Source organism: Equus quagga, chromosome 5 (genome assembly GCF_021613505.1).
Source record: "Equus quagga isolate Etosha38 chromosome 5, UCLA_HA_Equagga_1.0, whole genome shotgun sequence".
NCBI classification, from domain to species: Eukaryota; Metazoa; Chordata; class Mammalia; order Perissodactyla; family Equidae; genus Equus; species Equus quagga.
Genome location: NC_060271.1, coordinates 17,181,817 through 17,209,624, shown reverse-complemented (window position 1 = coordinate 17,209,624; position 27,808 = coordinate 17,181,817). Strand labels below are relative to the sequence as shown.

Here is a 27,808-nt window from a genome sequence, read left to right as displayed (position 1 = left end):
ACGATGAATCCACTATTACAGTTGGAGACGTCAACATCCCTAACATCCCTCTATCAAATATGGACAGATCAAGCAGACAGAAAACCTAAGAAAACTGTTGAACTCAACAGCATCATCAATCAACTGGATATAATTGATATCTATAGACTACTTCATCCAACAACAGTAGAATACACATGCTTCTCAAGCTCACATGGAACATTCACCAAGACAGACCACATTCTAGGCCAAAAACACAACTTAACAAGTTTAAAAGAATAGATCATACGATGTCTGCTGTTAGACTACAATGGAATTAAACTGGAAATCAGTAACAGAAAGATAGGTGGACAATTCCCAAATACTTGGAGATTTAAAAATACATTTTTAAATAACATATGGTTCAGAGAAGATATCAAGAAAAACTTAAAAATATTTTGACTTAAATGAAAATACAACATCAAAATTTTGGGGATGCAGCAAGAGCAGTGGATAGAGGGAAATTTATGCCTTGAATGCATATATTAGAAGAGCAGAAAGATCTAAAATCAATAATCTAAGCTTCTACCTTAGGAAACTAGAAAAAGAAGAGCAAATTAAATCCAAAGTAAGCAGCAGAAGAAATTAAAATTACTTTAAAATGTGTTTGTTTTAAAATAATAAAAATTAGAGCAGAAATCAATGCAATTGAAAACAGGAAGTCAAAAGAGAAAAATCAATGAAACCAAAAGCTAGTTCTTTGAAAAGATCAATAAAGTTGATAAGCCTTTACACAGGCTAAATAAGAAAAAAGAGAGATGATACAAGTTAGTAATATCAGAAAAGAAAGAGGATCGGATATCACTACAGGTCCATGGTCATTAAAAAGATAATAAAGGAATACTATAATTATATGCCTACTAATTTGATAATCTAGATGAAATGGACCAATTCTGTAAAGACACAATCTGCCAAAACTCACACGAGAAGAAAAAGACCATCTGAACAGGACTATATCTATTAAAGTATTTGAATCAACAGTGAATAACCTTTGAAAAAGAGAAAGCACCAGGCTTAGATGGATTCACCCAACATTTAAGAAATATATTTTATCAATTCTGTATAATCTCTTTCAGAAAACAGCAGAGATTACTTCTTAATTCATTCTATAAGGCCAGCATTACCCTAATACCAAAACCAGAGAGACGCTACAAGAAAAGAAAATTACAGACCCATCTCTCTCATGAACACAGATGCAAAAATCCTCAACAAAATATTAGCAAATTGAATCCAACAATATATAAAAAGAATTATACACTACAACCAAATGGGATTTATCCCAGGTAGGCAAGGCTAGTTCAACATTCAAAAATCAATTAATATAATCAATCACATCAATGGGTTAAAGAAGAAATATCACATGATCATACCAATAGATGCAAAAAAAATTTGACAAAATCCAAGACCCATTCATGATAAAAGTTCTCAGCAAACTAGGAACAGAGGAGAACTTCCACAACTTGATAAAGAACATCTACAAAAAACCTACAGCTAACATCATACTTAAGGGTGAGAAACTAGAAGCTTTCCCACTATGATCAGAACAAGGCAATGATGTCCCCTCTCACCATAACTTTTCAATGCCATACTGGAAGTCCTAACTAATGTAATAAGACAAGAAAAAGAAATAAAAGGTATACAGTTTGGGAAGGCATAAAACTCTCTTTGTTTGTAGATGACAAGATTGTCTATGTACAAGATGCAAAAGAATTGACAAAGAATTCCTGGAACTAATAAGCAATTATAGCAAGGTTGCAGGATACAAGGTTAATATACAAAAGTCATTTGCTTTCCTATATAACAGCAAATTGAAACTAAAAACACAATACCATTTACATTAGCACCTCCCAAAATCAAATACTTAGGTATAAATCTAACAAAATATGTATGAGATTTATATGAGGAAACCTACAAAACTCTGATGCACAAAATCTATAAAGAACTAAATAAATGGCAAGCTATCCCATGTTCATGGATAGGAAGACTCCATACTATCAAGATGTCAGTTCTTTCCAACTTGATCTACAGATTCAATGCAATCTCAACCCAAACTCCAGAAAGTTATTTTGTGGCTATTGACAGACTGATTCTAAAGTTTATATGGAGAGGCAAAAGATCCAGAAATGCCAAGAGAATACTGAAAGAGAAGAACAAAGTCAGAGGACTGACACTATCCAACTTCAAGACTTAAAGCTACAGTAATAAAGACAGTGTGGCACTGGTGACAGAACAAATAGATCAACGGAACAGAACAGAGAGCCCAGAAATGTCCCACATCAACATAGTCAACTGATCTTTGACAAAGGTAATACAGTGGAGCAAAGATAATCTTTTCAATCAATGATGCTGAAACAACTAGACAGCCACACACAAAAAAGGGAATCTAGACACAGATTTTACACCTTTCACAAATATTAATTCAAAATACATCACAGACCTAAATGTAAAATTCAAAACTATCAAACTCCTAGAAGATAACATAGAAGAAAACCACATTGATCTTGGGTATGGCAATGACTTTTCAGATACAACACAAGAGGCACAATCCAGGAAGGAAATAATTGATAAACTGGATTCCTTAAAACTAAAACCTTCTGCTCTGTGAAAGACAATGTCAAGAGAATGAGAAGACAAGCCACACACTAGGAGAAAATACTTGCAAAGGACACATCTGATAAAGAATTGGTGGGGCTGGCCCTGTGGTCTAGTGGTTAAGCAGTGCACTCTGCTTTGGTGGCCCAAGTTCACAGGTTTGGGTCCCAGGTGCAGACCTACACCACTCATCAGCCATGATGTGGCAGCAACCCACATACAAAATAGAGGAACTGGCACAGACGTTAGCTCAGGGCTAATCTTCCTCAAGTGGAAAAAAAAAAAGGAAGAGTGGCAAGGGATGTCAGCCCAGGGCGAATCTTTCTTGGCAAAAATAAAATAAAATAAAATAAAATTGTTATCCAAAATATACTACAAAGGACACTTAAAAACAATAAGAAACTAACAACTTGATTAAAAAATAGGCCAAAGATCTTCACAGACAACTCACCAAAGAAGATATGCAAATGACAAAAAAGCATGTGAAAAGCTGTTCCACATTGTATGTCATTAGAGAAATGCAAATTTAAAAAAAAATGAGATACCACTACACACCTATTAGAATGGCCAAAATCCAGAACACTGACACCACCAAATGTTGACAAGGAGCAACAGGAATTCTCATTCATGGCTTGTGGGAACACAAAATGGTATAGTCATTTTGCAAGACAGTTTGGTGACTTCTTACCAAACTAAACATACTCTTACCATACTCTATATCCAGCAGTCACATTCCTTGGTATAAACCCAAAGGAACTGAAAACTTACATCCACACAAAACCCTGCACATGGATGTTCACTGCACCTTTATTTATAACTGCCAAAACTTGGAAGCAACCAACATGTTCTTCAGTAGGTGAACGGATAAATGAATCGTAGGATAGCTAGTATATTACTCAGCCCTAAAAAGAAATGAGCTATCAAGCCATGAAGAGACACAGAGGAAATTTCAATGCATATTACTAAGTGAAAAGATCAATGTGAAAAGCCTACAGATTGCATGATTTTAACTGTATGACATTCTGGGAAAGACAAAATTACAGAGACAGTAACCAGCTCAGTGGCTGCCAGGGGTTTTGGGGAGGGAGGGAGGATTAGGCAGAGCACAGAGGATTCTTAGGGCAGTGACACTGTTCTGTATGACACTATAATGGTGAACACATGTCATTACGTATTTGCCAAAACCCACAGAACATACAGTACCAAGAGAGAACCCTAACGTACACTATGGACTTTGGGTGATAATGATATTTCAGTGTGGGTTCATCAACTGAAACAAATGTCCTACTCTGGTGGGGGATGTTGATAACCGAGAAGGCCATGCTTGTGTGGGGACAGGGAGTAAATGGGAAACCTCTGCACCTTCAGCTCAATTTTGCTGTGAACCTAAAAAAAATAGGCTAGCAAAAAATTCAGAAGACAAAAAAGAGCTCTCCATAGCAGACGCAAATGTCCAAGAGTGGGGAAGTGGAGTACAAGCGTTTCCCAAACGTACGTGACCAAAGTTCCTAAACATACGTGAAATTCTTCTTGTGAAGCATTTTGCAGGACTGGTTTTCCACCAAACACCCTTTGGAAAATGCTATTAGAGTAATAAATAATGATACTTTAAAAGTAATACATCAGAAACAAAAAACTCAATACAAAGGTTGGAAGATATAGTCGAGGAAAGCTTGAGGAAAGTTGAGCAAAAAGACAGAGAATAGGGATAAGAATAAAGACGGTCAAGAATATTAGACGACGAGTTCAAGAGGTTCGACATCTGAATAAGATGCATGCCAGAAAGAGTGAAAAGAGAAAAAGAAGTGGAGGGAAATCACTGATGAAAGAATTTAAGAAAATTTCAAGAAACTGAAGAATGGGGTGGACACACTAAGTGAAGTGTCTAGCGTGGGAGGTGAAACACTCACACCCCACGTGAAATTTCAGAAGACTGAGGATGAAGAGAAGCTTCAAAGAGAATAAACAGGTTTCATACAAAACTAAAGACGTAAATTTAAGAAAGATTTACATGGGAAAACAAAGACATGGTTAGGAGCAAACTGGAGATAACCCGAGAGAGGTGAAGAGGATGCCAAGGAACTCAGAAGGCTCTAGGAGAGATCTCTTAGGGTTTGACATGGATAGAACATACAATGTGCTTGAACATTATAAAAGAGACGTATACAGTAGTAAGAGAGTTTAAGGTTGAATCAGTAATAAGCACATAGCAAAACAAAAACATAACAAAGCAATCAAGATTTACTCTGAAAACAAAATGTGCAACAAAGGAAAAGTAATCACAGTACATTACACGGCCCAATTGAGAACAGCATTTAACAAGCTGTAACAATCTAATCAAAATTACAGTATCATGGTATTAAGACAGGGAAGTATGTGAGGGTGGGTAAGGGGCAAGGAGATTAAAAAGAGTTAGATCCTCATCTTCTAAAGTGGGTTGTCAGCTGAAAAATGCTTAAAGCTAAAAAAAAATAGCCATATAAACATGCCATTTACATATATGGAAGTAAATAAAAGAACCAGCTGAATTAAAAATGATTGCCTTTGGTGAGAAGTAAATGACAGGGGGATGGTGGGTCTGTTCATTTTGTTTCTGTAATAATTCTCGTGGACCTATTGTTCCTTTAAACTATGAGCATGTATATAACTCTGATAAATATAAAAACTCTCAAAAGTGTTGTGTAGCTAAAAAATTAAAGCTACGTGATGAAGGATATAGTGGGGCACACAGCTTTCAATCTATGATAGCTTCCATTGTTAACATTTGAAGGGACTATAAAGGTAACCTGGACTAATCCCATCATTGTATAGGTGTGGAAACAGGCTCAGAAGGGAAGTGATGTCAAGGTCACACAGGATGAGCCAAGGCCCAATCAGGGGATGGTGACACAGTGACAGTCAAGACTGCCACAGCCTGGCCAAGAGCAGGAAACAAAGATACAAAGCAAGTGCCCACTTTTCCTAGGCCATGAGATCCAGGCCAAGGGAGGGATGCCAGATCACTGGCTGCCAGAGTGATGGTCCACATCCTTCACATGGAACAGCGAGGCGCAGTCACAAAGCTCCCGCTGCTCTGGGTCTTCCAGGTGTTACTGAAAAGGCACCTAGAGACCTCAGTGGTATCTAGGATGATGTGGAGCAAGCAAAGCAGGTTTACAGGCATCTAGGGGGAATGTCATGAGGCTGGAAAAAGTAACCAATATTTTCACCAAGGTGTTCATCTGTCCTTACGTCCTCATCTTTGGAGCTTAGGGGCATAGGCCACTGGTCAGCAAACCAGTAATCGGCTGGGGCTAGATGCAGATGATACATTTGGAGAAATCACGTGATAGGACCTTGACTAGAGCTGGACATAAATGCCACAGGCAGGCCCTGTAATCTTCCAAAGCTTATTCAGCCCTTTCCTTCAACCTCTAACATTCCAGGATTTGGGTGGAGATACACTCAACTCCTTCTAAGAAAAAGACTACCTCAACTTTCACGGGGATCACTCCAATTGCTCAGACTTCCCTAAAGAAGATGGAGTATTGGGGCTGGACTGGTGGTGGAGGGGTTAAGTTCATGCGCTCTGCTTCAGGGGCCCGAGGTCCGCAGGTTCAGATCCCTGCGGGGACCTACACATCATCAAGCCATGCTGTGGTGGTGTCCTACACGTAGAAAGTAGAAGATTGACACAGATGTTAGCCCAGGGACAGTCTTGCTCAAGCAAAAAGAGGAAGACTGGCAACAGATGTTAGCTCAGGGCCAATCCTCCTCACACACACACACAAAAGATGGAGTATCTGTGGAGTAACAAGAGTGAGGTTTCACACATACATCTTAATTTACACATAAAAAATGAGTGTTGTTCTTTACAGTTACCCTATTGGGAGGCTGTATATCTATCCTAAAGGGGTAGCCCTTTTAGAGTTACCTCATAGATAGTTTATGAAAATAGGAACAGATAGGCATAACCCAGGTTAATTACCACACAAACTTTAGCCATCAGATTTTGCTTTTGAATCAAACATTCATTGCTTGGTCTCGAAAATTAAGTTTACTCTCACAGTACCAAGGTTTGCCACCATTGGTGATGTTCAAAAAAAAAAAAAATCAGAGCAGCTTCATACATATTTGAGTGGTGGCAGGATTATTGTAATGCTGAAAGGGTTCTGGAAGGTATCACCAAGAACGGAGCACCCCAAACTGGAAAGGATGAGTATTATTACACACTGGGCCAGGGAGCTCCCGGTGCTGGCCTCAGCTCCACCCTCTCCCATGCCCCAGCTCCCCTACTCTGAGTTTACAGAACATCTCCCCTAGTTCCTTTGATTGTTTTGGCAGGATGAAGGTGTCTCTGTAACTATTCCAAATGCCAAAGATAAAAATGTTCTTTTAAGGATTCTATGTAGGCTTACAAATGGACAGGGGGCTAACTATTGGTATGAGACAAGATAAAGTACAGACACTGGGGCCTGGGGCTTGTTGCAGCCAGCACCATGATCTGCTCTTACCTGTGGGGGCCTGCATGGCTGAGCTGGGGATGGTGGCAGCATCTTGGGGTACAGTGCTGGTATCCGGTTCAGGGGTGCTGGTTGTTGGTGAGGTGGGTGGTGGGTTCATCAAAGTCCGAGGTTTCCTCTGTCAAAATGGATGGGGAGAAGTTTGCTACCCACGACAGGTAACTTGCCTTCTCATTCCCCTATTGCTAGCATTTAATTCACCCATGAAACTGAAATATATTTGTGGATGGCACTGTGTTTTATCTTTGTTTTCCACACAGCATCTTGCCCAAAGCTGTACATACAGCAGGTGCTTAGTAAATATTTTCTGAATCTATGCACAAGATTCTGGGCTTTCGTAGAGCCAGAGCTTAATTCACTATCTTTTATATTAGATTCAATATTATCATTTGAAGTTCCAGGTTCTTTATTAGTTGGCAGACAAAGGCAAAAAAGGAAAAAAAAATGTGGCTTAAATCTACTTTGACATTACTTGGTACTTTATTTCTCTCTCTTGAATAACGGAAATGTCCCTTCCCCTAACTCTATACTTTCCTCTGCTTACCTCTTTAGCTCATTACCTGCCATTTCTTATGTAGAACCTTATCCTCTAGTAATCTCTAACTATATTACTTCTCTAAGAACCCTGCAGTTTTACCTGGTCCATGCCTTCACAATAATAAACTGTCCCTTCTTTTTTGACTTTACAAATATCTGCTCATCCACGAAGTTTTTCTAGATTTTTCTCTAGTTACTGTCTCTTTTGTGCCATCTCTGTACTTTGCATTGTTGCGTTTGTCACAATGTATTATAGATTTACATACTGGTGTTCTTGAGGGCCTGATTCTGAGTACGATTCCTAGCATGGTACTTGGCGTATAATGTGTCAATAACTGTTTTTAATGAAGCGTACAGTATAGAATATCAATAATGGGGGAAGTAATAAAAATAATTTGAGAGAAATCTAACTCTCTCTTCTATGTTGTTCAGAGCAGTCTCTAGGGGAGAAAGATCTTAGAAGGTTCTTTCCAAGAAATAGTTTTCTAAAAACTTCCTGAATGCAAGGAAAACATAACCATCACTGAGATCCAGAAATCCCTTTTTACTAAATGTCCCATGCAGAGTCCACTGTTGGGAGCTGTATAAAACTGTCTGCCTTCTAGGAGTGTATTATCTAAAGAGATAGCACCAGTGACAGCAGGCATATATAAGATGGCCTTGCCTGTGAAAGTAATCACGCAAACACTTATGAAACATTCAAAGCACATATGGGACATGGACATCTCCTCATATTTTTTGATATTGCTAAAAATAAAAATCCAAATAAGCAACGAGTCAGGGAAGAAAGGAAATACCAGTTAAAATTCACTGAGCTGGTGGTAGGACTTCATGCTGTCCTTGAAGGAACAAGCCTGGTGAATAAGGTGCCCAAATATTGTAGAAGAAAGCAGACAGATGGAAGGCATTATTACTATTTGAGACATGTGCACTTACATGTATTACATCTATTCATATATCACCCATTCCATTTTATTGGTGAGAAATCTAGGGCTCAGAGCCCTACTCAAAGAAGCTTTTCCAAAGTCACACAGGTGGTAACAAATGAAGACGACAAATAAACCCAAGTTTGCCTGCCTTCAAAGCCTATTCTCCAGCCACAAGACGACTCTGTTTCATAAAGGAACACAACGGCCATGGGTTAAGTGGAAGGCATGTACATTTATAGGAGGAGCAAAAGGACAGGAGGGGAATTAGGGAGTCAAATCCCAAGCCATAAAATACAGGATAAGATGAGAATTGTGGTTTTCAAGAGGGGTGGAAAGAAAGAGGACTCTGCTTACTAGGTTTGGGACTGCCTGAGGAAGCAGAGCAGAGACTATCAGAGAACCACAGTTCTTAGGATTTGAAGGATCTTAAAGGCCATTTAATCCAACCATCCATCCAATACTTCCACTTCCCTCTCCCTGAAAACATCCCTCCCACATTGTCATCCAGTCCCTGATGAAATACCTCTAGTCACGGGAGGTCACTACCTCCATTTGGGGATAGATCTAACTGTTCGTTTTATGTCAAGACAAAGCCTGTCGGCTTGAGTTTCTGCCTTTTGGTTCTGGTTCTGTCTTTGGAACCTCAGAGACAAGTTTTCTCCCTCTTTAATCTGACTCTCCTCAAGGCGACTTCCCCTCATCAACAGCAGGGCTTCTCTGGCCTTGGAATCTTCAGGGCCTTCAGCCTCTCCTCCACAACATGAGGATGAGACGAGAGCAATGCAGACAACAATGAAGCAGGACCTGGGTTAGGGGTTAGTGGGAACAGATTAGGAGCATTACGTGTTACACAGAAAGACCAGGATGTGCCACTGAGAATTCAAAGCCAGTAAATAAGAGACAGTCTCAATTGGAATATCATCACTAAAATCATCCATCCAACCATTCTGCATATACTAAACATCTCCCTAGAGAGTGAGACATAAGGCACTGCAGGAGAAAAAGAGAAGAAAAAGATTAGGTTCTCGAGCTTGAGGAGCTTTTATATTCCAGAAGGACTGAAGTCAGCTGGAGCTAATAAACAAAAGAAAACCAACCAACCAAGAAAACGTAGGAAAGAACTCATGAGATTGGAATGGAACGCCCAGGGAGAAGTGGTATCATTTCCCTATCGAAACTCAGGCAGTCAAGTTCGGGAGGGAGGTGCAGGGAAGTGACAGGAAGTGAGTGGAGAAGGTGATGCCAAAGGAAGCCCTAGAGAAGCAGCTGAGGGCCTTTCACAACAATGGTTTCCCTAGGGAAGACCCGCATGAAGAACTGGCCATGGCTCAAAGGGGAGACGCTCAGTAACAGAGCTCAGCGACAGCTGACTCAGCAGTCTTCTCCTAACTAGAGCTAAGTGTTATCTCCCTCAGGAAGTGTGGGGGAGTGAACATGTGGTAGGGCAGCAGTGACCCTGGAACTAGAAGATCTGGGGACTCATCTTTGTAGCCTTTGCCATTTATTAGCTACGTGACCTTAGGGAAGTCATTTCATATCTCTAAGTCTCAATTCACTTAGCTATTAAATAACATTAACACTACTCATCTCCTAGGGTTTTGTGAAGATCACAGGATACGTATGTAATGGCGTCCGATACAGAGCCTGATAATTCGTAGGTATTCAATAATTTTTTCTTGAGGAAGATTGGCCCTGAGCTAACATTTGTTGCCAATCTTCCTCTATTTTGTATGTTGGATGCCTCCACAGCATGGCTTGATTAGTAGGGTGTAGGTCCATGCCCGGTATCTGAACCTGTGAACCCTGGGCTGCTGAAGAGGAACATGCAAACTTAATGAACATGCCATTGGGCGAGCCCCCTCTTTTTTTGTTTTTTTAAAGAAAGGGAAGGGATGGAAAAAGAAATACATTTACAGAGTTAATTTGGTCTTTCACATGCCTGGGCATCTACTCTGAGTAGGTTAACAATTAGGAGCAGGGCCTTCCATCTATGGAAAATATTAGACCAGAATTCCCTCAAGACCAGAATTCCCTCAAACGTGAATAACTTTCAAAGTCAAAATTTGTTTCTTATCCAAACCATCCTATCTCTAATATTATCAACTCCCAGGAAAAGTAGCTAAGTAGGGCTAACAATCTAGGAGATTCCTCTAAAAACAATACCAGGTGGAGAATAGGGCCAGACATGCCCCTGTGCAAGATGGATGAGTATGGATGGGTTATCCCTTTATAACCCTTCATCCCTTTCTGGGAAACCCACATTTTTACCTACCTTACTGCCAGGTTTGGGACCCCTCTTCTTTGGGAATTTCAAAGGTTCAGCTGACTTGGATGGGGTAGAGATGGGATGGGGAATTAGGGGCTTGGGCGTCCGGCCCCGCTTCTTTCCTGGTTTACGCCCCCTCTGCCCTGGTTGATGCTCCAAGACAGTTTTGGTGCTGCTGTGGATGCTGGGCTTCTCAGTGTTCACATCAGATGCAGGATAGGGATTCTTTGGAATCATAACTGCAAGAAAAAGACTCATTCTATCACCCCCTCCTCCCACCTGCATTCCCATCCCAGTCAGAGGAAAAAAAAAAGACTTGCTACTTCCACTTGGGTAGTTTTACCCCAAGAAGTTAGTTTCCTGGCATCTGACCTAAATGTTAGAAAATCTCAGAGGAGAACTGAATTTAGATTGGCAAGAATGGGAAGTTTTAATTATCTCTGGTAAATGCAAAAAAAAAAAATTAAATTTTTTGTCCCAAGGCATCTAGCTAAAGCATATAAACAGAACCATACGTGCAGAGATGGAATAGCTCTTAGAAGCCTACGGTTCTCTTCTGCTAAGAATGAAGATCTGAGGCTCAGAAGAGGAAATAATGCCTCCCCAGGTTGCACAGTGAGTTGGGATAAGGACTTATTTTTTTTGCTGAGGAAGATCTGCCTTGAGCTGACATCTGTGCCAGTCTTCCTCTTTTTGTATGAGGGTCACCACCACGGCATGGCTGCTGACGAATGGTGTAGGTTTGTGCCCAGTAACCGAACCCAGGCTGCTGAAGCAGAGTGCACTGAACTCAACCACTAAGCCATAGGGCCGGCCCAGGACTTATGTTTTGAAAGTGGGCCCTGACAACCAAGTCAGGGATTTTCTATATCAACCTACTTATGGTTTTAGTGTGATTCTTGCAGTGAGGAGTAGTGAAACATATGGAAATATATACATCTGATAGCATCTCTCCTTACCTTAAAAATTTTTGTTCCATATTATCTTTAAGGTAAAGTCCAAATTCTTTATCCTGCTACCCAAGGCCTTTGTGACTTTGCCTCTGCCTTGCTCTCCAGTTATATCTGATGTCATTTCCTGACACCCACCCCCATGTTCTAGCCCCACTGTTTTATGAACACCAATTCATTCACATATGTTGAGTTTTCTATTCTTCTTGGTCAGACGTACATCATTACTCAGTTTCAACACCCAGCTCCAGGGCCACCTCCTTATCGAGGCCTTGTCGACTACACCCCAGCCAAGTCAGTACCCTGCCCCCACCAAAGCATTCTGTAGACATCCATGTTAGAGGACTTCCAATTTTACTCCACTCATTTATCTTCTCCTTAAATTAAGAATTATTCAAGGTAAGGGATTTCTAATTCAATCCACAAATAGTTATCGAGCACTTACTACAGGTTCTGCACTGTTCTAAGCCCTGGGGTTAGAATAGCAACCAAAACAGACACAGGTTCCACTCTCAGGGAGCTTACCTCCTAGTGAAGGAGACAGAAAATAGACAAATAAATATACAATATAATGTTAGGTAAGTGCTATGATTAAAACTAAAGCAAAGAAAGAAGATATGGGGTGGGGAAAGTCCTTTTTAAGGAGGTGACGTTTGCACAGAGCTCCCAAACGAAATAAAGGCAAAGCCTTATGAAGATCTGAGGACAGAACCTTCCAAGTAGAGGGTGTGTGACAAGTACAAAGACTCTGAGATGGGGACATGTTAGTGTGTTTGAGAAATGGAAAAGAGGTAAGAGTGGAGCTGAGTGAGCAAAGGGGAGTCTGGAGGGAGATTAGGGGAGTAGCCATAAGATCGTGTTGGACTTTCTAGACTGTGAAACTGAATCTGAACTGATTCTAAGGATAAGGGGAGGCCACTGAAGGGTTCTGAGCAGAGGAGAGACAGGATGTACTTAAAAGGAATGCCCTGGCTGCTCTGGGAGGGGAGGGGGCAAGAGTAGAGCTAGGGAGACAAGTTAAAAAACTAATTACAGTGGGCAGATAGAAGATAATGTTTCTGATGTTTCCAGGTAGGATGTGATAGATTATGACAGTGCAATGTTGCTGATGCAACAACCAGAAAAAGTCAGATTAATTATTTTAAAAGACACTGCAGGGGCTGGCCCTGTGGCTGAATGGTTCAGTTTGTGCTCTCTGCTTCGGTGGCCAGAGGTTCACTGGTTTGAATCCTGGGTGTGGACCTAGCACTGCTCATCAGGCCATGCTGTGGCAGCGTCCCACAGAGAAGAGCTAGAATGACATACAACTATGTACTGGGGCTTTGGGGAGAAAAAAAGAAAAAAAGGAGGAAGATTGGAAACAGATATTAGCTCAGGGCCAATCTTCCTCACCAAAAAAGCATTAAAAAAAAAAAAAAAAGGCACTGCAGTGTTGTAGAAATCAAGAGGATTAGATGAACAGGAATTCTAGACCTGGGTGGGGAAAGCTTCCGAGGTAGCTGACACTGTTTTCCTTCCAGAGGGTATTTGCCAATTTGGGGCATGAACTGAGGATCAAGCTTGGCCTGTGCAGAGGAGCTCTACTGCAGAAAAGAGAAATCAGAGAGGCTGTTGTGACAGATTGGAACTTGAGGAGCTCCATGTGTGTGGCCAGTTTTCCCTGTGGGACATTTTCTGAGTTCTGAGCCTGCTCATTAGAACTGCAAAGGCAGAATCAAATCTTGCATAATCTTGTAATTTTAGGAGACAGGGTCACACTAGAAGGAGAGGTCTACCTCAAACATATAGCTGATCTTTTCTTCAATATATTTGCCATATTTTGAATTGTAAGGAGTGAGAGGTCAAAGAACTAAGCCCCAAACCTCTCAAGGGGCAGTATGTCAGGACTGAGGAGACAGCTACCTATCAAGTTCTCAATCAAAAGCCCAAGAAGACCCAGGTCCAAGGAACAGGGATAAACTCCAGGCTCCAGCTCAGTCCGTGAGGGGGTCAGGCCCTGACCCTATGCGCCTAAGAGAGGAAAGGAAGAACTCTTTCGATGGAAGATATCACACCTAAAGAGTCCTTTTATCTAAAATATCTAGTATATCATAAAAAAAATTAGGTATAAAAAAAGGCTGAACACTGTGATTGGTAAGCAAGAGAAAATATACACAATAGAATGAGACGCCCATATGCTCCAGATAATGGACCAAAAACTTAAAAATAACCACAATTAGTATGTTAAAGAAAGTAGAGGAAAAGATCAACAAAATGTAAGAAAAGATAAATAATACTCATGGAAAATTGGAATTCATACAAAAAATTAAATGGACATCCTAGAATAAAAAATATAATATTTGGGGGCAAGCCGGGGAGTGCAGTGGTTAAGTTCATGTGCTCCACTTTGGCAGCCTGGGGTTTGCAGGTTTGGATCCTGGGTATGGACCAAGCACTGCTCATCAAGCCACGCTGTGACAGCGTCCCATGTGTAAAACAGAGGAAGACTGGCAACAGATGTTAGCTCAGGGCCAATTTTCCTCTCACACACACACTACATATATATATATATGTGTATATATATATATATATATATATATATAAAATATTAGAAATTAAGAACTCACTGGATGGATTTAAGGGCAGACAGAATCCAGTAGAAAAAAGGATTAATAAACTTGAAGAAAAATAAATAGAAAACATCCAAAATGAAGCAAAAATATGAAGAAAACAGATTAGAGCATTAGACACAGGTGGATATAGTCAATAAATGCAAAATATGAGTAATTACAATCCCAGAGAGAGAAGAGAGAATGAGGCAAAGTATTTGAAAACTAATGAAAGAAGGGCTCAGCAATCCACAAGTTGCAAAAATACAAAAAAATTAGCAAAACTATACCAAGACACATCACTGTTAAACTGCTAAAAATAAAAGACAGATAAAATATAAATGAAATGAAAGGCAGAGAAAAATTTTTGAAAGCAGTCAGAGAAAGCATTACTCTTCTAAGGAGCAACGATAGGACTCATGGCTGACTTTTTAACAGAAACCATGGAAGCCAGAAGCCACAGACTATCTTTAAAGGGCTGAAACATATAAACAGCCAACCAAGAATTCTACACTCAGTGAAAATAACCTTCAAAAATGAAGGTGAAATAATATTTTCAGACAAATCAAAGCTGAGAGAACTTGTCACCAACAGACCGAAACTACAGGAAATAAAAAGGAAGTTTTTCAGGCTGAAGCAAAGTAATCCCAGATGGAAGGACGAAACTGCAGAAAGGATGAAGAGCAGAAGAAAGGGCCAGTGTGTGAGCAGACACAAATCAATATCGACAATTGAGGACAAGAATTTGAAAAACGGCTTGTAGGGTTTATCATATATGTGTTAGTAAATTATACGAAAGCAACTGCACAAAGGATGGAAGAGGGGGATAAATGGAGCCAAACTTTGCTGAGAATTCTGCATTATTGGGGAAGCGGTTAGAGCACTTATTTAAGGTAGGCTTTAATAAACCAAGGAGGCACACAGGCAGAGGGTAGCTGATTAAAAAATTACACAAGAATGCATCACTAAAAGGTAAGGAGAGAGAAACAGTAATAAAACATATACGATTAATCCGAAAGAAGGCAACACAGGAAGAACAAAGAAATGAGGAAGAACTCAAAGAGAAAGCAAAATGCAAAATGGTAGACTTAAATGAATAATTACATTAAATACAAATCAATTAAGTAAAACAATTAGTAGGGAAAAATTAAGATGCTGGACCCACAAAACCCCAGAACCCAATTATATCTGTTTATAAGAGGGCCCTGAAATATAAGAACACTTGAAATATAATGACACAGGAAGGTAAAAACATGGAAAAAATATACCCTGTACACATTAATCAAAAGAAAGCTCATGTGGTTATGTTAACATCAGACAAGGCAGTTTTTAAGGCAAAAAGTATGATTAGATTAAAAAAGGACGTTTAATCAAGATAAAGTAGTCAATTTGAAAGGAAGCTGCAATAACCTTAAATTTATATGTACCTAATAACACAAAATATATAAAGCAAAAGTTTAAAGAACTAAAAGGAGAAACAGACAAATCCACAATCATGAATTGGCAATTTTAACCTCTCTCTCACAAGAGGTAATTGATAGGTCAAGAAGTTGAAAAAATCAATTAGGATAGGAAACATGTGAATAACAAAATTAACCAATTAATAACATAAATAACCAATTAACCAATCAATCTAATTGACACATACAGGATACTGTACCCAATATATGTAGAATACACATTCTTTTCACATGCTTATGGGATATGCTGCGTGAGACAGCAATCCTCACTAAAGTTCTCAAGAATTGAAATAAAACAGAATATGTTCTCTAACCACAGTGAAATTTAAATAGAAATCAATGACAGAAGTTAATTAGAAAAATCCCAAATGCTAAGAAATTAAGTGACATATACTTGTAAATAACTCATATATCAAAGAAATTGAAATAGAAATATGAAAAGTTTTGGAACTTAAAATTCATGAAGGGGCTGGTCCGGTGGCTGAGTGGTTAAGTTCGTGTGCTCCGCTTTGGTGGCCCAGGGTTTTGCTAGTTCGGATCCTGGGTGTGGACATGGCACTGCTCATCAGGCCATGTTGAGGTGGCATTCCACATGCCACAACCAGAAGGACTCACAACTAAAATATACAACTACGTACTGGGGGGGTTTGGGGAGAAAAAAAAAATCCATGAAAATATGACATATCCACAGGTGTGAGATCTAGCTAAAGCAGAGCTCAGATGGAAATTTACAGCTCTAAATGTTTACATTAGAAGAGAAGAAAGGTTAAACATCAATGATTTAAGTTTCTATTTCATTATAGATCCTTCAGACATTAAGAAGACAGTAACAGGGGCTGGCTCGGTGGCACAGCGGTTAAGTTTGCATGTTCCACTTCTTGGTGGCCGGAGGTTTGCCATTTTGGATCCCGGGTGTGGACATGGCACCGCTTGGCAAAAGCCATGCTGTGGTAGGTGTCCCACGTATAAAGTAAAGGAAGATGGGCATGCATGTTAGCTCAGGGCCAGTCTTCCTCAGCAAAAAAAAAAAAAAAAAAAGAGGACTGGCAGTAGTTAATTCAGGGCTAATCTTCCTCAAAAAAAAAAAAAAGACAGTAACAGGATATTATGAATAACTTTATGCAAATAAATTTGAAAATTTAGATGAAGGGCAACTCCCTTGAAAAAGCACAACTTATTAAACTGAACACAAGAAAAAGAGAATATGAAGAGCCCTATACATAGTAAAAAGACTGAAATTGCAACTAAAAAGAAAATTCCAGACCCAGATGGCTTCACTGCTGAGTTCTAGGAAAAGTTTAAAGAAGAAGTAATAACAAATTGGACAAAATCCCTTAAATAGAGGAAGAGGAAACACTCTCCAACTCCTTTTATGAGGCCAATGTAACCCTCATACCAAAACATGATAAAGACATTACAACAAAATAAAATGAACATAGATGCAAAATTCTTAACAAAATATTAGGAAATTGAATCTAGTAATATACAAAAAGGATAATATATCATGACTAAGTGGGGTTTATCCCAGGAATACAAAGGTTTGTTTAACAATAGAAAAAAAAAATGAGCTGAAGTCACTATATTAACAAAATAAAGAAGAAAACCCATATATCATCTCAATAGATGCAGAAAAAGCATTTGACAAAATTCAACACCCATTCATGATTAAAATTTTCAATAAACTAAGAATAGAAGGGAATTTCCTTCTAGAAGAGTATCTATTAAAAAAACTATAGCCAACAGCATACTTAACGATTGTGAAATATTGAACACTTTCTTACTGAATTACAGAATAAAACAAAAATATCCACTATCACCACTTCTACTCAACGTTGTACTAGAGGCCAATGTAATAAGGAAAGAAAAGGAAAGAAAAGCTATAAACACAGACGTAAAGAAGAAGTATTGCTTGTAAATGACATGACTTCTTACACAAACTGCATCCCACCCATCTACAAAATCTATTAAAATCAAAAAATAAATTTGGAAAGGCCACTAGATACAATTCAAAATACAAAAATCTATTGTATTTCTATATATACCAACAATTGGAAACTGAAATTTAAAAACCCCAAAACAAATATTCAGTGAAAGATGTGCAAGCCATCTACACTAAAAGCTATACAACATTCTGAGAGAAATTAAGGAAGACCTGGACACGGGTGGGCATGAGGGGCTGTGTCACACTCATGGATTAGAAGACTCAACACTACTAAGCTCTCAGTTCTCATCAAATTGATCTAAAGAGTCAACGCAATTCCAATCAAAATCCCAGCAGTTTTTTTCTAATGTGAGTGAATGTGCAAATCGACAAGTTAATCCTAAATTTTATTAGGAAACGTGAAGGATGCAGAGTCGCCAGGCCAATCCTGATGAATGACAAGTAGAGCTGGAAGCAGCGCTTACATTGTCAGCTACTCAAGTTACAGTAATTAACATGTGGTGGTGCTGGTGTAACGATGGACAAACGCATCAATGGAGCAAAACAGAGAGTCTAGAAACAGACCCACACGTACACAGTCATCTCATTTATAAGAAAAGGGTCCCTGTAATTCTGCGTGTGGGGGAGGAGCAACACGGTCTCCTCAATAAAACAGACATCCATATGGAAAAAAATGAGACTTGACCCCTACACTTCACACTAGATACAAAAATTAACGTGAAAGCTAAAACATCAAACTTTTAGAAGCACACACAGGGGAATATCTTAAAAACTCTGGGTAAGCAAAGATTCACTAAACAGGACACACAAAGCATTAATTATAAAAGACTGACATACATGACTTCATTAAAATAAAAGATTTCTGTTATCAAAAGACAACATTAAGAAAGTAAAAAAGAAATCCAGAGAGTGGGAAAATATATGCATAACACGTCAGAAAAGAAACATCCAGGGTATATAAAAAACTCCTAAAAATCTGTAATAAAAAGACTGACAATCCAATTTAAAAAATGGGTAAGACTTGAAGAGTCACGTCACAAAAACATACAAATAGCCAATAAGGATATGACAAGTTGTTGAACATTATTAGTTATTAGGAAAATGCAAATTAAAACTATAAGATACTACATCTCCACCAAAATTGCTGAAATTAAAAGAACTGATAATACCTAACACTGGTGAGGAGTACGAAGCAACTAGAACTCGTGGCTATTGCTGGACGGAATGTAGATCACTTTAAAAAACTGCTTAGCTTTATACTCTACCACCCAACAATTCCACACCTCGGTATGTACCCAACAGAAACGAGTGGGTATGACCATCAAAAGACACGTACTAGAACGTTCACAATAGTATTTTTCAGAAGACTCCCTGACAGGCATTGCAGGCATTATCTAACACATCTGAAGATGTACAGAACCTAGGACTCAGCGGTTCCAATCTTAGGTACAAACTTCAGAGAAGTTCTTGAACGTGTACACTAAGATACATGTAAAAGAATGCTCAAAGCAGTGTTTTTGTAATAACTGAAAACTTAAAATGAGTCAAATGTCTATTATTGGTAAAATGAACTTTAAAAATTTTATACAGTTAGTAGTTTTCAGAGTATGGTCTGGGAAGCCCTGGGAGTCCTCGAAATTCTTTTGGGCGTCTGTAAGGTAAAAACTATTTTCAGGATACTAAAACATTATTTGCCTTTTTCACTCTCACTCTCTTACAGTGAAGTTTTCCAGAGGCTACATGTGTGATATCATCACTCTGAGAGCTAATGGAATGTGTGCTTATATATTATGTTTTAAAAAGTTGTAAGTTTTCATTTCTTTTTCTTTTTTTAAAGATTTTATTTTTTCCTTTTTCTCCGCAAAGCCCCCTGGTACAGTTGTATTTTTTTTTTTTTTTTGAGGAAGATTAGCTCTGAACTAACTACGGCCAATCCTCCTCTTTTTTCTGAGGAAGACTGGCCCTGAGCTAACATCCATGCCCATCTTCCTCTACTTTATACGTGGGACACCTATCACAGGATGGCTTTTGCCAAGCAGTGCCATGTCCCCACCTGGGATCCAAACTGGCGAACCCCAGCCCTCCAAGAAGTGGAACGTGCGAACTTAACTTCTGTGTCACGGGGCCAGCCTGACAGTTGTATATTTTCAGTTGTGGGTCCTTTTAGTTGTGGCATGTGGGATGCTGCCTCAGCATGGCCTGATGAGCAGTGTCATGTCCACGCCCAGGATCTGAACCGGTGAAACCCTGGGCCACCGAGGCAGAGTGCGTGAAACTTAACCACTTGGCTGCGGAGCCGGCCCTCGTAAGTTTTAATTTCTAATACAGTGATATGAATAACTCACATAAATAAAAGCTCTTTGGGGTCTTTAAGAATATAAAAGTTTCCTGATACCAAAAGGTTTGAGAACCACTGAGCTATAATTATAATTACTTCCTTGTCCTTCTTTTTCAAACAAACTTGCCTACAAAAACACCCCAACCCAACTCTCTACCTATTCCATGCCTAAGCCTAAGTAAGTGAACACACCAAAAGTTTAAACTGATTACTATAAACCCCCAGACTGCTCCATGTATCTCCAGTAACAGCTCATGGAACCTGAGCTGGGCAGGGAGGTAAGTGATTCACTTTGGAATTCCTGCCATCATATGACAAGGTGCTGAGTTCTTAGCTGGTACCCAGCACATGTTTGTAGAATAAAAAAGGAAACAGATATGAGAAGAACTGAACAGGGCTTTACTTGGTCTTATAACAGTTAGAAAACAGTTCTTCTTCTCTTTTCCCTTAAGGATAGATATAAAAATCCATGATGACAACTGGCTGAGAGGTTTCCCTCTCTGGCCTAAAAGATCCAGATGGAAGAAACTAACCAATTATATTTAACAGTTCTGACAAATCAGGGCATGCAGGTCACATGAGAGTAGCTATCACCGAGGTTAAGCTTCATACTAATTTAAAGGCTTCTTAAAAACGAATTTCTGAAACTCTCCTGAGGGATTCCAGGATTTGGAAGTTCTTCCCTTCAGGAAGCCCTGTCCTGACACATTCTAACTTAATTATTCTAGTTGGAAAAAAAAAAAAAAATTGAGGTGATATCAGGAAACCAGGAATCTAATTCCAGTTCTGTCCCTTATGGTGTGACCTTGAGTTTGTCATTTAAACACAACCTTTTCTTACTTTTCCAAATGTAAATAATTAATTTAATGACTGTCCTACTTCAGAGAAAAATGAAAGACTGAAATATTCTCCAACACATTTTGATGCTACTAAGATTGACAGAATTACACCCTTAATCAACAACACTTTGACAAAATTCTTTTACATCTGTGATTTCATGTGGCCTTCATAACAATGTTGTGAAGGCTGACATTATCATCTCCTTTGACAAATGACAAAGTGAGACTCAGAGAAGTGACAGTGGCAGAGCCAGGCACGATTCCAGTCTTTGGAGTCTTCTCTGCACATCTTCTGTCAGGTAGCCTAGGAGGAAGGAAGTGATCTCTCTTCCTTCAGGAGCACAGGAAGTGACAATTCATATGTTAATTAAATCGATCATATCAGTTGAAAATTTAGTAAATGCTAAGTATCAAGGTTTGCCAATTATCTAAGGTGACAAAAACCCAATGTGATTCTTGTCCTAGAGGAATATCATCTTGAGAAAATTAGGAGCAGATCTTTACATGACTAATCTCAACTCAGTGCGTGTGGACCGAGACAGGGAAGACACAAGATGAACCTGGAACACATTGGTCACAAAGTAATGAGGATGCTCAAAGAAAGATGGGGCCATGTGAAAAGGATACAGCAGCCAACTTCAAGCGGCTTCCACTGGCCAAATCTAGGACAATATGAGCATCAAAATGAATAATGATAACAAGAAATTATTACTAAATAAAATAAGAATGCATGAGTCCATATTGACGTAAACAAATGAATAAATAAAAAAATAGAGAAGAAGGGAAAGCTTTCACTCGTAGTAGAATCCCAACTAATAAATGTGGAAAAAATGAAGGAATTAGAAAATAGCCATTTGGTCAATAATTGACTCAGGCAAGACCTATATAGAGTAGAAACTAAAGGAAATGCAAGTAGAAATAGAAAAAACACTAATATGAGGGCCAGCCCTGGCGGCCTACTGGTTAAATCTGGCACACTCTGCTTCAGTGGCCCAGGTTCGGTTTCTGGGTGCCAACCTACATGACTCATCTATCAGTGGCCATGCTGTGACAGTGGCTCACATACAGGACAGAGGAAGATTGGCAATGGATGTTAGCTCAGCGAGAATCTTCCTCAGCAAAAAGAGGAAGACTGGCAACAGATGTTAGCTCAAGGTGATTTTTCTCAGGAAAAAGCAAACAAAATACCTCACTATTAATATGATGCTTTAACACACCACTCTCAGAATAAGACAGATGGAGAGACAAAAAATAAGGATATAAAAGATCTAACCAGTATAATCATCTGATGTTGATCTTATGGATATATACAAATCTTATGGATATATATTGAACACTGCACCCTAATATTGCTGAACAGGTACATTCACAAAAACTCATCACACATTAGGTCACAAAGAAAATGCTGGTAACTTTCAATTCTCTCTAATCACAATGAAACAAAACTAAAAACAAACAAATGAAAAAGCAAAAATGCTCTTTGACAGGGAAATTTAAAAAACAAGTGAAGGGGCCAGCCTGGTGGCATAGTGGTTAGGTTTGCACTTAAGGTCATCTGGGGTGGACCTACACTTGCTCATCAAGCCATGCTGTGGCAGTGTCCCACATACAAAACAGAGGAAGATCGGCAGGGAGGTTAGCTCAGGGTCAATCTTCCTCACCAAAACAAACAAAAAAACCAGAGAAAAGAAAAATAAAAACAAGAATTACAGAATTTCTGAAAAATAATGATAATGAAAACACTTCGCATCAGAATCAATGAGGTACCTTTAAATCAGTGATCAGAGGAAAATTAATAACCTTAAATAAATCTATATCAATAAAATAAATAAAATGATAAAACAAATTACCTATAAAATTCTAAAAATTAACAAACATAAGTGAATTATATTTTCTATTTGAAGAGTAGAAAAAGAAACAAAGTAAACCACAAGAAAGGATGAGGAAAGAAATCATAAAAATAAAAGCAGAAATTAATAAGGTAGAGGACAGAAAAATACTAGATCCATTTAATAAATCAAAATGCTGGGTTCTAGGGAAAAAACCAACAAAATAGACCAATCACTAGCTAATTTAATCAAGAATAAAAGAGAGAAAGCACAAATATAAACATAAGAAGTGATAATGAGCAAAACAATCGAATCAAAGCCAACTAAAAAAATAAGAGACCACTTTGCACTTTTATGCAAGTAAATTTGAAAACCTAGATGGAATGGATAATTTCTCAGGAAAGCCAAGTTTACCAAAATTGACTCTAGTAAAATACAGAAAGCTTAAACAGACCAATTCTGATGGAAGAAGCAGCTAGAGTCATTAAGGAATTACCCCACAAAGCAGGAGGAGGCCCAGATGCTGTCACGGGAGCACGCTACCAAGCCCTCAGAGACCACATCGTCTCAAGGCTACCTAGATTAGCGCAGAGCACAGACAATGGAGGGAAACTCCAAGTTCTTTCTATGAAGCAAAAACTAAACTGACACCTATATCTGAAAAAGACAGCAAAAAATTACAAAATTATAAATATCACTTATGAATATGGATGTAAAAATCCTAAATGAAATATTTATCAGATTCTAACACCACATTAAAAAAATAATACACATTACTGAGTAAACTGAAAAAAAATGTGAATATGGATGATAGATTAAATATTGTATCAATGTTAAAAATGTACATTTAGAGAGAGCAAATGATATAGCAGATAGGGCAAAATGTTAATTGGTGGATATGGGTAAAAAAGATTCTTTCTACTATTCTTGCAACTTTCTCTGAGCTTGAAATTATTCCTGAACAAAAAGTTAAAAGAAGAGACCATATCATGACCAAGTTGGGTTTATAACAAGAACGCAAAAGTATTTCAATATTAGGAAATCAATTAACAGATTATATTAATAGGTCTTAGGAGAAAAATTATATGATGACTATCTCCATAAATACTGAAAAAGCTTTTGACAAAACTTAACGCTCAAGAAAATAATATGGGGTGGCCCCATGGCCCAGTGGTTAAGTTCGTGTGCTCTGCTTCAGTGGCCCAGGGTTTCACGAGTTCAGATCCTGGGCGTGCACCTAGCACTGCTGGTCAGGCCATGCTGAGGCGGGGTCCCACATAGTAGAACTAGAAGGATCTACATCTAGGATACGGAACTATGTACTGGGGGGCTTTGGGGAGAAGAAGAAGAAAAAAAAGAGGAAGATTGGCAACAGATGTTAGCTCAGGGCCAATCTTTAAAAAAAAAGAAAAGAAAAGAGTATCTGGCTACTTCCTTAACAAGATAAAACACATATACCTAAATCTTAAAGCCAACATCTTAATGGAGAAACACAAGAGGCATTCCCACTAAGTCAGGAATAAGGCAAGGATGCCTCCTATCTCCACTAATACTTAACATAGTACTGGAAGTATTAGCCAGTGCGTTTAGATAAGATAAAACGATCAGGAGCCTAAGCAATCGGAAAAGAAGTAAAACCTATCTATTTATAGATGACACGATAGGCTACCTGGAACACTCTAGACGTGTTCCAACCACTAGAGTAAGCACGAGCCACACGCAGTTGCTGAGCACTAGAAATGTGACTGTTTCAAACTGAGATGTGCTATAAGTGTAAAATATACACTGGATTTTGAAGACAGTGAAAAAATAATGTAAAATATTAATAATATTTTATATTGATTACATATTAAAATGGTCATGTTTTAGATATTATGGTTTAAATACACTATTAAAATTAATTTTATCTGTTTCTTTTTCTTTTTTAAATGTGACTACTAGAAAATTTTAAATTACACATGCGGCTCAGTATTTCTATTGGACAGTGCTTCCCTAGAGAATCAGGGATAAAGCTAGCTCAAACAGAAAAAGAACTCAGCAAGGTAACAATATATAGCTAATAGGCAAAACTCAATAACCTCCATATACACAAACAATAGCCAGTAAGAAGATGTAATGGAAGAGAAAGGTGTTTACAATAGAATCACGAAAGACGAAATACTTAGGAATAAAGTTAACGAGAAATATGCAAAACCTGTATGAAGAAAATTAGAAAACACTCCTGCAAGACACAAAAGTCGACCTGAACAAATAAAAAGACATCTCTTGTTCTTGTATGTCTCAGTATCATCAAGTTGTTAGTTCTTGCCAAATTAATTCAGAAATTTAATGCAATCTCAATATTTCCTTTGAAGTTAGACAAGTTGATACTAAAGTTCATATGAAAAAAACATGAGAATAGCCAAGAAAACAATGAAAAGGAAGAACTATGAGAAGGACCAGCCTTAGCAGATGCTACAACAAACGACAAAGCTTCTATAATTAAAACTGTGGTACTGTGTGAATAAACAGACAGGAAGACCCAACTATACACATAACTGCAGTAGATGATAAAGGTGAGACATCTCAAACCACTGGGGCAGAGATGGATTGTTTTTTAAAAAACTTTTTTAAAGACTGGCACCTGAGCTAACATCTGTTGCCAACCTTCTTTTCTTCCCCCCTTCTTCTCCCCAAAGCCCCCGAGTACACAGTTGTATATTATAGTTGTAGGCCCTTCTGGTTCTACTATGTGGGATGCTGCCTCAGCATGGCCTGATGAGTGGTGCCATGTCTGTGTCCAGGATCCAAACCAGCGAAACCCTGGCCTGCTGAAGCAGAATGCACAAACTTAACTGCTTGGCCATGGGGCCGGCCCCAAAGATGGACATTTTAATAAATGATGGTAGAATAATGGATGGCCATTTGGAAAAAGATAAAATTAGATCTATTTTTTTTTACCCTACACAAGAATAAACTCCAAATGGATCAGAGATCTAACCATAAAAAAATGAAATATACAAATACTAGTGGAAAACACGGATAAATTCCTATGATAAAAGGTTGAAAAATTCAACTATAAAATACAACTAAAACCTCTGCATGGCAAAAAAACCTACAAAGTAAAAATTCAGAAAAAGTAGTTATAATATATCACAATAAAAGGATTAATATACTTAACATACAAAAGACTTTTTAAAATTGAGGAGAAAAAAGACCAAAATCCTATAGGTAAATGAGTAAAAGAAATGAAGAGATGATTCACATAAAAAGATAAAAATGGCCCTTACGCACATGAAAAGATGTTAAACTTCACTCAAAAAGAGAAATGGAAATTAAAACTATACTGAGAAACCATTTCTTAGCCATTAGATCGGGAAAAAAGAGACAGGTTGGTAATACCCTCTGCTGTTGAGGCCAGAGGACAGCAGGCGCTCCTGCACTGCTGGGGGCAGTGAGAAATGGTACCACCTCTACGGAGAGGATTTGTCAACATGTAACAAAACCCTACTTAGATATTTAGACGTCTATACCTTTGGACTCAACAATACCACTTCTGGAAGCTGACCCTGAAGATATGCCTCCAAAATATGAAAATAAATGTGTACAAGTTTACTAATTGTAGCATTACTTGTAATGGTAAAATATGGGGAACTATCTGGTGCCCAAAGGAGCCTAGTTGACTAAACTACGGTATGTGCACACGACAGAGTGCTCTATAGCTTAGGAGGGCGAACTCTGTGAACTCACAACAGAGTGATTCCTAGGGGATACTGTTAAGTAAGAAAAGTAAGCAAAGTACAAAAGGGAATTCAGAGTGAGCCACCTTTTGTTTAAGAAAAGAAGGGTAGACTAACACGCATATCCACCTACTTTTGCAAAATGAAATGTTGGAAGGATAAATCAGAAAACAATGACAGCGATTACTTAGAAAGGGTAGCAGTGGTGGAGGGAATAAGGTGGAAGGAAAGGACAGGGAGGAAAATTCTCTCAGAAAACTTTTTTGTATAGTTTTGACTCTTGGACGCTTTTGTACATATTCAAAGAATAAAATTAAATCCACAAAGAGGGGGAAAAACCTAAACCTAAAACTGACTGCAAACAGAAATAAATGAACCCAACTGTATTTTAAATGAATAACCTAATCACACTGAAGGAAAAATGAAAAAAAGATGCAAGTAACTTTTGAACAAAGTATTTGATTAGGAAGGAAAATGCAAACAAATTTTGAAAGCTTCTTTTTTTGGTGCAGAAGATTGGCCTGAGCTAACATCTGTGCCCATCTCCCTCTATTTTCTATGTGGGCTGCCACCACAGTGTGGCTTGATGAGTGGTGCTAGGTCTGCACCAGGGGGCAGAACCTGTGAACCCCAGGCCACCGAAATGGAGCAGGTGAACTTAACCACTGTACCACCAGGTCAGGCCCTTGAACTCTTCTTATTAAGTTTTTTTCTTCATAGTGGTATGAGGGGAGCAATTCTGAAACTATTATACTTGTATTTTAGGACTAATGTTGGTGGGAGCCAAGGTTTACTGCAGAAAAAGGGAGATCCCCAATTTTTCACCAACCTGTAAATGTTGGGAATGTTCCAGGACAGTTGTCGGACAGCTTCTCTTCTCTATCTACACTCATGCTCCTCAGATCCGTGGTTCCTAAACCTCGGCTTGCATCAGAATCACCTGAAGGGCTTGTTAAAACACAGACTCCTGGGCCCCAGCCTCTGAGTTTCTGATCCAGTAGGTCTAGGAATTTGCTTTTCTAACAAAGTCCCAGGTGATGCCAATGCTGCTAGTCTGGGGACCACACTCAGAACACAATCCTGTATGATCTCCTCTAGCCTCATGGCTTTAAATTCTATCTATAATTAAAACTTCCTAATTTATATCACTAGCTTAGAAATTGCCCTTAAACTCGAGACTTTAATTTTAATTAAAACTTCTGACTTGAAAATCTATTAGGCGTTCTAAGCATAATATGTCTACAACTGAACTCCTGATTCTCCCACCTCCTGCCTTCAAACTTGTTCCTCTCAGTCTTT

The 27,808-nt window shown here is 38.6% G+C and overlaps 1 protein-coding gene across 18 annotated transcripts in view; it reads right to left on the bottom strand.

Moving 5' to 3' along the window:
* The window catches only part of SCMH1 (Scm polycomb group protein homolog 1), a 185,894-nt gene that overhangs the window by 33,497 nt on the left and 124,589 nt on the right, over positions 1–27,808 (bottom strand). For 17 of the 18 annotated variants that reach the window (XM_046662979.1, XM_046662982.1, XM_046662988.1 and 14 more), the window contains 2 exons: positions 10,851–11,083; positions 7,104–7,230 (listed from right to left, as the gene is read on the bottom strand). The exons of the other annotated variant lie outside the window; for it this stretch is intronic. In XM_046662979.1, the coding sequence (XP_046518935.1) occupies positions 7,104–7,230; positions 10,851–11,083 (360 nt within the window). The remainder of the gene's footprint in view (positions 1–7,103; positions 7,231–10,850; positions 11,084–27,808) is intronic. 18 annotated transcript variants of the gene reach the window in all.